This window comes from Drosophila innubila, assembly GCF_004354385.1.
Source record: "Drosophila innubila isolate TH190305 chromosome 2R unlocalized genomic scaffold, UK_Dinn_1.0 1_C_2R, whole genome shotgun sequence".
In the NCBI taxonomy this organism is placed as follows: Eukaryota; Metazoa; Arthropoda; class Insecta; order Diptera; family Drosophilidae; genus Drosophila; species Drosophila innubila.
In genome coordinates this window covers 11,208,786-11,222,038 of record NW_022995374.1, presented here as the reverse complement: position 1 = coordinate 11,222,038, position 13,253 = coordinate 11,208,786, and the positions used below count along the sequence as shown (strand labels likewise).

Genomic DNA, 13,253 nt, shown 5'->3' with positions numbered 1-13,253 from the left:
AAAATGTCAAGGGGTATGTATGGAAAATTTGATGACAGATGGCTCAGGATCGAAAAAATATTAAATTTTTTAGATGATAAAAATTTAAATGCAGAATCAATTTAGAGGCCAAATTATGATCAAAATGACATTCCGCTTAAAAATCGGTTGAGTTTTGACAAAGTTATGAGAGATCAAAGTTTTTGAAAAAATGTCAAGGGGTATGTATGGAAAATGGGCTTAGGATCGAAAAAATATCAAATTTTTTAGATGATAAAAATTTAAATGCAGAATCAATTTAGAGGCAAAATCATGATCAAAATGACATTCCGCTTAAAAATCGGTTGAGTTTTGACAAAGTTATGAGAGATCAAAGTTTTTGAAAAAATGTCAAGGGGTATGTATGGAAAATTGGATGATAGATGGCTTAGGATCGAAAAAATATCAAATTTTTTAGATGATAAAAATTTATATGCAGAATCAAATTAGAGGCCAAATTATGATCAAAATGATATTCCGCGCGAAAATCGGTTGAGTTTTGACAAAGTTATGAGGGATCAAAGTTTTTGAAAAAATGTCAAGGGGTATGTATGGAAAATTTGATGACAGATGGCTCAGGATCGAAAAAATATTAAATTTTTTAGATGATAAAAATTTAAATGCAGAATCAATTTAGAGGCCAAATTATGATCAAAATGACATTCCGCTTAAAAATCGGTTGAGTTTTGACAAAGTTATGAGAGATCAAAGTTTTTGAAAAAATGTCAAGGGGTATGTATGGAAAATGGGCTTAGGATCGAAAAAATATCAAATTTTTTAGATGATAAAAATTTAAATGCAGAATCAATTTAGAGGCAAAATCATGATCAAATGACATTCCGCTTAAAATCGGTTGAGTTTTGACAAAGTTATGAGAGATCAAAGTTTTGAAAAAATGTCAAGGGTATGTATGGAAAATTGGATGATAGATGGCTTAGGATCGAAAAAATATCAAATTTTTTAGATGATAAAAATTTATATGCAGAATCAAATTAGAGGCCAAATTATGATCAAAATGATATTCCGCTCGAAAATCGGTTAATTTTTGATGAAGTTATGAGAGATCAAAATTGTTGAAAAAATGTCAAGGGGTATGTATGGAAAATTGGATGATAGATAGCTTAGGATCGAAAAAATATTAAATTTTTTAGATGATAAAAATTTAAATGCAGAATCAATTTAGAGGCCAAATTATGATCAAAATGACATTCCGCTTAAAAATCGGTTGAGTTTTGACAAAGTTATGAGAGATCAAAGTTTTTGAAAAAATGTCAAGGATTAGATGGCTTAGGGTCAAAAAAATATTAAACTTTCTAGATGATAAGAATTAAAACTTTTAATATATTCTTGCTAAAAGCAAGAGAGCTGATAGATCGAAATGCTGCTTTAAGCATAATACAAATTATTTATTCTAACCCTCTATTGACAGAATTAGCATACTGAAGTATCCATTTACAGGATATCTGTTAGTCTAGCACTTGTTTTTTGCATTTTTATATGTTTACCTATCACATTTGACATGAACTGTATTAATTTTACAGGATAGCTCTTAGTCTAACAATCTATTTTTCTGCAATTCTATTTGTGCTTTATTCATTTTCTCATTTTTTCTTCTCTTTGTTTTTATGTTTTTGTTTTTTTTTTTTTTATTTTGTGCTTACAGCGTGTTGTATGGCAATAAAATAAAGGATTTACCCTCGGGCGTATTCAAAGGACTCGGCTCACTGCAGTTGCTGCTGTTGAACGCGAACGAGATCTCCTGCATACGCAAGGATGCCTTCCGTGACCTGCACAGTCTCAGCCTGCTCTCGCTCTATGACAACAACATACAGTCGCTGGCTAATGGCACATTCGACGCCATGAAGAGCATCAAAACGGTGTAAGTACCACGCCCCATAACCCCCAACAAAACCTAGTACCGCCATTCCCATCCCCGTTCCACACTTGTTGTATCTCAAGTGCATGGCAAGGAGACGCCCAGTTTCCAGCCTCCAGCTTGAATGGAGCAGGCACTTTGGTGTTAAACCTCTGAAGTGCATTTAGTAGTTGCTTTGACTTGGCAGCTTCGCGTTGACATTTGTTTAGCAGCAAACAAGCAGGCAACATGCCCCCATCCCCCCTTCATGCGCTATGAAACCCATCCAGTAATATCGGCTGTGAACCGTAAATATGTTCATAGTACAACTACGAACAAAAGACGAGGCGGTCTCAATAGGGCGGAGTAGTTGTAGCCCAGCTTGAGCATCGATAAATGCGCTGACTTTAAGTGCTGCATCGTTCTTAAGATGGTATGGACTATGCTTGAGTGGGTTAAGTATTTGTCAGGGTTGTCAACTTGAAAGCAAAACAACACAAAAGGATTGAGATTGAGAAATGTTACGAGTGCTAAAAGCCAAAAGACTCTATAAAATGTTTGCTGTTTAAAAAACAAAAGATGAATATTAAAACTACTTAAGATCGAAACAGAATTAAACAAATTTTGTAATCTAACGATAGAGCTTTAAGTTAGGCAATAAAATAAGTTGAAACAGTTAAAAGAAAAGACAGAGTTGTAAACAAAATTTGGTATAATTAATAAAGAGTGGTAAAACAGTAGAAAAATGTGAGTTAAAAAAGTTAAATTTTCTTATGTAGAGAACTTTGGTAATTAGGTTAGATTTTATAGCAGAGATTTTGAAGATAAATGGAATCAATTGATCATTTAAAAAACTTTCAAGAAAGATTAAAAAAAGTAATCATTAAAGATACTTTCGAGTTGTGTAGATTTAGTTGAACATTTATAAATTATTTCCAGATAAGATCATTAGACATTCTTTTGTGCTGTGTAGAATCAGCTGATATTTAAAAATTCTTTTAAAATTGACAAAAACATCTGATTCAAAACAAAGTTGCTGTTTAGATTAAATTTTAAAATAATTTGTTATATTCTTATAATTACGTGGATCATAAGTTATTCCAGTAGAGTTTTTTAGCCATTTTTCGTAACTGTTACTTTAATTTCGAAATGGTATAAAATGTCTTGTGCTATAAACATTTTTATGGGCACTCTGTCACACAGCATTAACGGGGACAACTCTGGCCAGGATTGCCTTTGAAAATAGTTTTCAAAACACCGACAAAAGCAACAGCAACAATAAACAACGGAAACGCAGCTAGCCGCAGGGCTCGTGCACTTTTAAGACGTCTCAAGCCTCCATCCAAGAGCTAACAGTTTTGCTTTTCTTACTCCCTCTCAACTGTCTTCTCGCGCCCTAATCCACCCCTCTTTCACCCGTCCCTGCACTTCTGTCTATTCTGTACAAATGCTCAATGCTACTTTTGTGCTTTCTTTCCATTTATATATACTGTACTATATATATATGTATGTACTATATCTACAGACATTTGGCCAAGAATCCTTTCATTTGTGACTGCAATCTGCGCTGGCTGGCCGACTATTTGCACAAAAATCCCATAGAGACAAGTGGAGCACGCTGTGAGTCACCCAAGCGGATGCATCGCCGGCGCATTGAATCGTTGCGCGAGGAGAAATTCAAATGTAAGTGCGCCCCCCGGCCAACATACAACGGGCAACGTGCAGCGTGCAACGTGCAACAAGACAAGAAAAGAATATGTCTTAACTTTGGAAGACACCCCACTCACCCACTCACTTAACCCACCCACCCACACGACTTTTCTGCAGGTTCCTGGGATGAATTGCGCATGAAGCTATCCGGTGAGTGTCGCATGGACTCCGACTGCCCTTCGATGTGCCAATGCGAGGGCACAACCGTTGACTGTGCGGGACGTGGACTTAAGGAAATACCACGCGACATTCCGTTGCATACCACAGAGCTGTAAGTTATCCAGGAATTCGTATTTCCCCCACAAATTATTACTGTGTTAGGCACTAACAAGAGCTCCCATTTAAAGCTATAAAATATGATTGTCAAAGTATTTCTTTATTAGAATACAGTTTCGTTTGACAAAGCTGTCTATAAAATGCTTCTTTTAGACAGCTGAGCTTTAAAGTTGATAAAAATTCTACTTTTAATCTCTTGAGTACTTTCTGTAAATAAATAAGTAATTGCAAGTAATTTATAGACTTTATGAATACAGTACAAAAAATATATTAATATTCCCTACTTCTTTAGTTTGGGATAACTGAAAAAAATATTTCATTAATTTAAAATCATTCTTTGAGCAAAAAATAATTTTTCAAATAAATTCTACAAAAAGATAAGAAATAAATCAAAAAAAAAAAAATTATGCACATAAGGTTATTCTCTTGAAATAATGATTTATTAGTTTTCTAATTGCTCAAATACTAAAAGGGGTCATAGCTATTAAAGGCAAGTTTTGTTAATAAAATCTATGCAGCTATTAAATAAAACAAATGATGCTTCTGTAGTTCAACTGCTCAGATATTTATAATGCGAGCTATAGTTAATAAAATTAAAAAACTGCAGTTACTTATTTTATTATCTAATTTGTACACTAGATATTATTTCCATTTCCCTTAAAAATTAAGTAAATATATTTCGCCTAGTAAAAAACTTTGTTTATTTTTGTAAATGAATCTGTTTACTACATTTAACCTTAATGCATATTCTTCTATTTTTTTTGTTATTTTGTAGTCTACTCAACGACAACGAATTGGGTCGCATTAATTCGGATGGTTTATTTGGGCGATTGCCGCATTTGGTTAAATTGGAGCTAAAGCGTAATCAACTCACTGGAATTGAGCCGAATGCCTTTGAAGGAGCATCCCGTATACAGGATTTGCAATTGGGCGAGAACAAGATTAAGGAAATTTCGAATAAAATGTTTTTGGGACTGCATCAGTTAAAGACGCTGTAAGTAATCGTGGAATTCTCGTTAAAAATGTTAAGTTTCTAAATTAAATAAACTTTTTCTTTTGTTTTTGTTTTGTTTTTTCTTATTATCGTTGCAGCAATCTTTATGACAATCAAATTTCATGCGTTATGCCCGGCTCATTTGAGCATCTGAACTCGCTGACGTCTTTGTAAGTATACGATCCCCCCCATCTAACCACACCCCCTACTTACCCCTCATAACCTTCTGGCAGTTGGCAGTTGATGCATCTGCTGTCTATGCAAAGCAATTAAAACTGTGCCAAGTGGCCAGGCAACGGCATGCACTTCAATAGATAAATGATTTAGCTTTGGCATTAATTGCCCAGAGTTTTCGTTTACATCACTGCTTACCCCTCACCCCTTAAATACGCTATCGCAGGGCAGGGGCACATAAAATGAGGTTAATGGTTTTGATTGTTCTCTAGTTGAACTTCAATCTGATTGCCAGAGTTTCACATGAAAACAGAAGCAGCTTCTTCTGCTGCTGATGCTGCTGCCTCTTTACCAAATCAGTTGTTCTTCTTCTTTGCTGGTTGCATGCCACCAAAAGCAGAGCAAACTATTGTATATAATTCAATTGAACTTCAATTTATAGCAGAGCTGCCTACGATAAGAGCACTGGCACACCCGCTGTCTTCTTCATCTTCTTCATATATCTGTAATGCATGAGTGTAAGTGTGTGTGTGTGTGTGTGTTGTAAATCAACCCTCAGAAGCAGACACTTGCGAGTGTGTGCGCTGCCTTCGATGATTTAATTAATTAAAATTGAGTTCAATAAAGAGCGCAATACCATATACACTTATGTATGTACAGTCAAACCTCACTAAGTGCCACACTTACTGGTACACAAGAAAATTGTTGCAAATTTCAAAAATAATCACTTTTAATAATTAGTTAAATTAGCAAAATATCTTAGATACATTGTCTATGCTGCGACAAAGTAAAGTGTTCAATTTAATAAGGTTTGACTGTAATTGGCGGCTGTTGGTGGTGGTGCTGCTGCTGTGAGGTGTAAAGTGTTGTGGTTCGTTTGCCTCATCTAAAATTATTGTAAAATTCATTTAACTAGCTAATAAATAGCTTCAATGAAAGTCATTAAGTGCTGTGCACCACACGACACCCACATGCTCAATCATTCAGGTGGCTGGTAGGGGCCAGAAGGCAGCCAAAAGTGTTAGCTAGTTGCCTGTGGCTAATACACACACACACCCATACACCCATACACTCATACACAATGCTATCGTTGATAGCATGACAAAGCAGCATTGCTTATTAAATTAGTCTGGACTTGGTGTGTAACGTTTGGAATTGCCAATGTAATTTGCGATCCATTGTTTCATTTGCCACTCTTAGCCAGGCCTTTTGACTTGGCCCAAGTGCCAAGTGAATAAGTGAAACATATATATATATATGTATGCTTCGAAGCACATTTCCATATCCATTGTGCAAAGTTGCAAATTATTAATGAAATCATTCGATTTTAATTGAATTTTGTTGTCAATATTATTAGACAACCACACTTCAAATTTTATAATGTCAACAATTCGAGCATTAAAAGTTGCCACAATACACTTCTTAGACTTGCAACTAAGGAAACTTTGTCGTTTATAGGCTTAATTAGCTAGTTGACTTTAGTAAATATAAGATAAAATAATCATAAACTATAAGTTTACTTGAAAGCTTTAAAAAATTGAGCAGTTTAAAACGACCAAAAACTTTTATAAACATCATTTAATCGTACTCTTTTTTTAACGTAATTTGGTTTATTTTAATATATTTAATATTTATTGAAAGCTTTGAAATAAGCTCAATAATAAACTATAAGTTTACTTGAAAGCTTTAAAAATTGAGCAGCTTAAAACGACCAACAACTTTTCTAGACATCTTTTAATTGAACTCTTTTCTAACGTAATTTAGTTGATTTTAATATACTTATTTTATATTGAAAGCTTTAAAATAAGCTCAAGCTTAATGAATAAATTAATATGAAAAGTCTACTAAGCCTAGCTAAATTTGAATACAAATTTAATAAGACTTGCAAGCTTTCAAGTGCTTTTAAAGCTGCTCGTGCTTAAATTCTCCATCGGACTTGACTTAGTGCTTAGTGAATTGATATATTTTAGAAGCGACTCGCGTACTTGCAACTAATTGAAATAAAACCTGTGCATTTATGTATCAATTTTGTAGGAATCTTGCATCGAATCCATTCAATTGTAATTGTCATTTGGCCTGGTTCGCCGAATGGTTGCGTAAAAAATCATTGAACGGTGGCACAGCACGTTGTGCTGCCCCATCGAAGGTACGTGATGTGCAAATCAAGGATCTGCCCCACAATGAATTCAAATGCAGCAGCGAGAACAACGAGGGATGCCTCGGCGATGGCTATTGTCCGCCAGCGTGCACGTGCACCGGCACTGTGGTCCGTTGTTCGCGCAATCAATTGAAGGAAATACCGCGTGGAATTCCAGCCGAAACATCCGAATTGTATCTGGAGTCCAATGAGATTGAGCAGATACATTTTGAGCGCATCAGGCATTTGCGTGCACTCACACGACTGTAAGTATAGCATACGATACGAGTACATGCCACATGTGGCAAGTTTCATAAATCTTAACATTGCTTTTCCATTCTTTTCTTTTTTTTTTTTTTGAATTTCAGTGATCTCAGCAACAATCAAATCACCATACTATCCAATTACACCTTTGCCAATCTGACCAAACTATCCACGCTGTAAGTATAGGCCAATTTCTAATGACTTTTTAATTGCCACAATGCACGTAGCTGCAAAACGGCCAACACGAATCGAATCGAATCCAATCGCAACAGCTCAAGAGGGCTTGACACAATTTTTATTTTTTTCTACTTCGCCTTTTTTTCTCCTTTTTTTTGCGGCAATTGCATTTGCGGTTGTGGCCACCCTTGGCCTGGGCTCGTCTTAACCGGGCACGAAATTCATTCGAGACGTTAAGTCGTGACTCGTGCTTAAGCATTAGTTGTCGTTTCTGTCCCTTCCCTTGTGCCTGCCCCTTTCCCTGTTCCTGCCCCATGCTGCCTGCGCCTGTGTGCGCTATCCACAATCAAAGCTGTGCCGTTTATTATACCCTGTACGAAACTAGTTAATTGAAAGGGTAGGCAAGTCTAAGAATCCTAAAAATTGTTAAATATTTAAGTGTTGTTTTATACTAATTATGACATAAGAAGTTGATTAGAAATGAATATTAAGACTTGAAATTTTCGAAATTTCCAAGGGGGTACCTTTTGCATAAATTTGAATGCAGAATTAATTTAGAGGCCGAATTATGATCAAAATGACATTCCGCTTAAAAATCGGTTTATTTTTGATGAAGTTATGAGAGATCAAAGTTATTGAAAAAATGTCAAGGGGTATGTATGGAAAATTGGATGACAGATGGCTTAGGATCGAAAAATATCAAATTTTCTAGATGATAAAAATTGAAATGCAGAATCAATTTAGAGGCCAAACCATGAATAAAATGATATTCCGCTCGCCAATCGGTTAATTTTTAATGAAGTTATGAGAGATCAAAGTTTTTGAAAAAATGTCAAGGGGTATGTATGGAAAATTGGATGACAGATGGCTTAGGATCGAAAAAATATCAAATTTTTTAGATGATAAAAATTGAAATGCAGAATAAATTTAGAGGCCAAATTATGATCAAAATGACATTCCGCTTGAAAATCGGTTAATTTTTGATGAAGTTATGAGACATCAAAGTTTTTGAAAAAATGTCAAGGGGTATGTATGGAAAATTGGATGACAGATGGCTTAGGATCGAAAAATATCAAATTTTCTAGATGATAAAAATTGAAATGCAGAATCAATTTAGAGGCCAAACCATGAATAAAATGATATTCCGCGCGAAAATCGGTTTATTTTTGATGAAGTTATGAGAGATCAAAGTTTTTGAAAATATGTCAAGGGGTATGTATGGAAAATTGGATGACAGATGGCTTAGGATCGAAAAAATATCAAATTTTTTAGATGATAAAAATTGAAATGCAGAATAAATTTAGAGGCCAAATTATGATCAAAATGACATTCCGCTTGAAAATCGGTTAATTTTTGATGAAGCTATGAGAGATCAAAGTTTTTGAAAAAATGTCAAGGGGTATGTATGGAAAATTGGATGACAGATGGCTTAGGATCGAAAAAATATAAAATTTTTTAGATGATCAAAATTGAAATGCAGAATCAATTAAAAGGCAAAATAATGATCAAAATGATATTCCGCTCGAAAATCGGTACAGTTTTAACAAAGTTATGACAGTTCAAAGCTCGTCCAGCCTCTTACCTAGCAACTTTACAGGTCAAAATATTTCTTAATTTTGACATGATTTTTGACAAGAAAATGAAAGGTCTCATAACCAAGTTTAAAGTGTTGTTTTATACTTATTTTAATATAAGGAGTTGATTAAAAGATAAAGATTAAAGAGGGACCCTTAGCATCGAAATCTATATCTAGATTTTAAAGAACATTTTTTTTAACGAATCTTTTTTGTCATCTAAAGGGTATATAGAGTTAAGTTATTTTTTGTGGTAGCTCTGTGTTTTTCAAGATGTAGGGTATTTACATCATCAGTCATTCATAAAGTTCGCATAACTGCTGAATTTCTTTTCGGTTTGTAAAACTGAAACGTTTTGCAATTACTTTCATTTCTTCATCATCGAGTGTATGGTATGTGTGTGTGTGTGTGTGTGTGTGTGAGTGTGTGCAATTTGGTAAACGATTGGTAACATCTTTTTTGTGGCTTTTATGCCTTTCTGCAGCATCATCTCGTACAATAAGCTGCAGTGTCTGCAACGTCATGCGTTGTCTGGTCTAAATAATCTGCGCGTGCTTTCGTTGCACGGCAATCGCATATCGATGCTACCGGAGGGTTCCTTCGAGGATCTCAAGTCGTTGACACACATGTAAGTAACAACAACGAGTACAGTAGTTATTGCTCTTAGTGGTTAACGGTTATTGAACCAATTCGAATTCATTCCATTGCATCCACTTGACCAACAGTGCACTTGGCAGCAATCCATTGTATTGTGATTGCTCATTGAAATGGTTCTCGGATTGGATCAAACTGGATTATGTGGAGCCGGGAATTGCACGCTGTGCGGAACCGGAGCATATGAAGGATAAGCTGATACTATCGACGCCCTCGTCGAACTTCGCCTGTCGCGGCAAGGTGAGGAACGAGATATTGGCCAAGTGCAATGCCTGCTACGAGCAACCGTGCCAGAACAAGGCCCAGTGTCTGGCATTGCCACAGCGGGACTATCAGTGCCTGTGCCAGCCGGGCTATCATGGCAAGCACTGTGAGTACATGATCGATGCCTGCTATGGTAATCCGTGTCGGAACAATGCCACCTGCACGGTGCTGGAGGAGGGACGCTTCAGTTGCCAGTGTGCGGCAGGATACACAGGAGCACGCTGCGAGACGAACATCGATGATTGTCTGGGCGATGAGATACGCTGCCAGAATAATGCCACCTGCATCGATGGCGTCCAGTCGTATCGGTGCGAGTGCCAGCCCGGATTCACCGGTGAATGGTGCGATACGAAGATTCAGTTCTGCAGCCAGGAATTCAATCCCTGTGCGAATGGGGCCAAGTGCTTGGATCACTTTACGCACTACAGCTGCGATTGCATGGCCGGATTCCATGGCATGAACTGCACGGATAACATCGATGATTGCCAGAATCATATGTGCCAAAATGGCGGCACCTGTGTCGATGGCATCAATGACTATGTGTGCAAGTGTCCGGATGACTTTACGGGCAAATACTGTGAGGGACACAACATGATCTCCATGATGTATCCACAGACATCGCCCTGCCAGAATCATGAGTGCAAACATGGCGTCTGCTTCCAGCCGAATGCCGCTGGCTCCGATTACCTATGCAAGTGTCATCCGGGTTACACGGGCAAATGGTGCGAGTATCTCACCAGCATTAGTTTTGTCCATAACAATTCCTTTGTGGAACTGGAACCACTTCGCACCCGGCCAGAGGCGAATGTGACAATTGTTTTTAGCAGCGCCGAACAGAATGGAATTCTCATGTACGACGGTCAAGATGCCCATTTGGCCGTGGAACTCTTCAATGGACGCATCCGTGTCAGCTACGATGTGGGCAATTATCCAGTCTCCACAATGTATAGCTTTGAAATGGTCGCCGATGGCAAATATCATGCCGTCGAACTCTTGGCCATCAAAAAGAACTTTACGTTGCGCGTGGATCGCGGTCTGGCCAGATCCATCATCAATGAGGGCTCCAATGATTTCCTAAAGCTGACCACGCCCATGTTCCTTGGCGGTTTGCCTGTGGAGCCCGCCCAACAGGCCTATAAGAACTGGCAAATCCGTAATCTGACCAGTTTCAAGGGTTGCATGAAGGAGGTTTGGATCAATCACAAGCTTGTGGACTTTGGCAATGCCCAACGTCAGCAGAAGATCACGCCGGGCTGTGCTCTGCTCGAGGGTGAACCCAACGAAGGCGAAGAGGATGATGAGCAGGATTTCATGGATGAAACACCGCACATCAAGGAGGTAAGTCAACAAAAAAAAAAAATACAAACAAATCTCAGTTTAAACGAAATTAAATTCCATTCCTATAGGAGCCGGTGGATCCCTGTGCGGAAAATAAATGCCGTCGTGGCAGTCGCTGTGTGCCCAATGCCAATTCCAGGGATGGCTATCAGTGCAAGTGCAAGCACGGACAGCGCGGACGCTACTGCGATCAAGGTGAGGGCAGCTCAGAGCCCCCAACAATCACTGGTACATATTGCGCTCTCTCTCTAACACTCATTTGGCTTTCCAAGCGGGCATCTAAAATTAACACTCCCTAAAACTTTAAATCAAACTCCTTTTAGTTGCTGATAATATCATTTCACAAATATTTATTAGCATTACCTATTTGAAAATTTTTAATGAATTATGTTATCTCAGCTTGTGAAGGAATATTAGTAAAAATTTCTAACTAAAGTAGTATTACAAACCAGTTCAAACCTTAAACTTATTGAGAATTAAAAAAAAAAAAGAGTTTTTTTGCTTTTTAAGGGATATCAGTCATTATTTTAAAGTGAAGCGCATTTAAAAGTCGCACATATTATTATTATAAAAACAAAGTCAGGCATTTCATCAGATTTGTGCTTAAACTGCTTGAGAATTCTAAGCGAATAATGATCAACAAATCTATACCAGATATTTTATTTTTATTTATTTTTAGACTAGTTGAATATTTTAATTGAAGCATTTTTGCTCAGTTTTTAAGGGATTATTTTACACTTAAAAAGCAAATCTTGAATTAATTCTTTAAACCCGATATTCGCAATGTTTCCTTGTTTTTTAATGTGATCAATATTTTTGCAAGTTCACTAAATTTTTGCTTAGTTAAAAAGCTAAAGTAATATCATAACTATTATACAAACCATTGAAACGAAGTAAATTTGTGCTCAAGGTAGTTAAGTTTTTAAAGAGATATCAGTTAAATTTGCATATGTTCTAGAAATAAAAGGCACACACTTTACAGTCAGGTCTGCACTTTGATTCCGTGTCCTTTCATCTGAGAAACATGCTTGCACCTTTTGCCCACACAACTTGCCTCAACTTCTGTCACAATTTGAAGAGTTCTACGCACCCGCTTGGATATGCAGCATAACTTCATCTGCTTACTCACACACACACACACACAAACACACACACACACAGATACACTCATATCACATATGGGGTGTAATCTCATTAGCTGGCCGCCCGCCTTGTCAAAGGTGGTTCACTAATTGCATTTTCCACGTTTTGTCTCACATTTTATTGCAGCCGCCGCGACGTGTCGCAAGGAGCAGGTGCGTGAGTATTACACGGAGAACGACTGCCGCTCGAGGCAGCCTCTCAAGTACGCCAAATGCGTTGGCGGCTGTGGCAATCAGTGCTGTGCCGCAAAAATAGTGCGAAGACGCAAGGTGAGTAGTGAATTTCATATTAATTGATAATTAATATGTGAAAATGTCATTACCGAGTAGTGAGTCTGTCATGCATAAGTTACGAAACCCAAATAAAAAAGATTTGAAATTGGAAAATAATAGTGATGTAAAAATATATCGAAATATCGACAGCTCGATTTTCGCGGAAGCGATTATCGAGTACTTCAACTGGTTGATTCTTTTTGACGATTTATCGAGTTGAATAAATCGATTTCCATGAAAAATTGACAACTCAAAGGAGATTGTTTATCGTAGTTAATTTGTAGAATTGAGTTTCAACTCGATAATTTTTAGTGACGTTCTCTCGAGTTGAATAAATCGATTTCCATGAAAAATCGACAACTCACTGGAGATTGGTTATCGTAGTTAGTTTGTAGAATTGAGT

At 37.0% G+C, this 13,253-nt stretch overlaps 1 protein-coding gene across 1 annotated transcript in view; it reads left to right on the top strand.

The window, feature by feature from the left end:
• Nucleotides 1-13,253, top strand: part of LOC117783196 (protein slit) — a 57,771-nt gene that overhangs the window by 40,291 nt on the left and 4,227 nt on the right. The window contains 11 exon segments of the mRNA XM_034620465.1: nucleotides 1,682-1,897; nucleotides 3,399-3,556; nucleotides 3,701-3,854; nucleotides 4,635-4,853; nucleotides 4,952-5,023; nucleotides 7,062-7,430; nucleotides 7,533-7,604; nucleotides 9,664-9,807; nucleotides 9,905-11,435; nucleotides 11,504-11,663; nucleotides 12,705-12,847. Of these exon segments, the coding sequence (XP_034476356.1) occupies nucleotides 1,682-1,897; nucleotides 3,399-3,556; nucleotides 3,701-3,854; nucleotides 4,635-4,853; nucleotides 4,952-5,023; nucleotides 7,062-7,430; nucleotides 7,533-7,604; nucleotides 9,664-9,807; nucleotides 9,905-11,435; nucleotides 11,504-11,663; nucleotides 12,705-12,847 (3,238 nt within the window).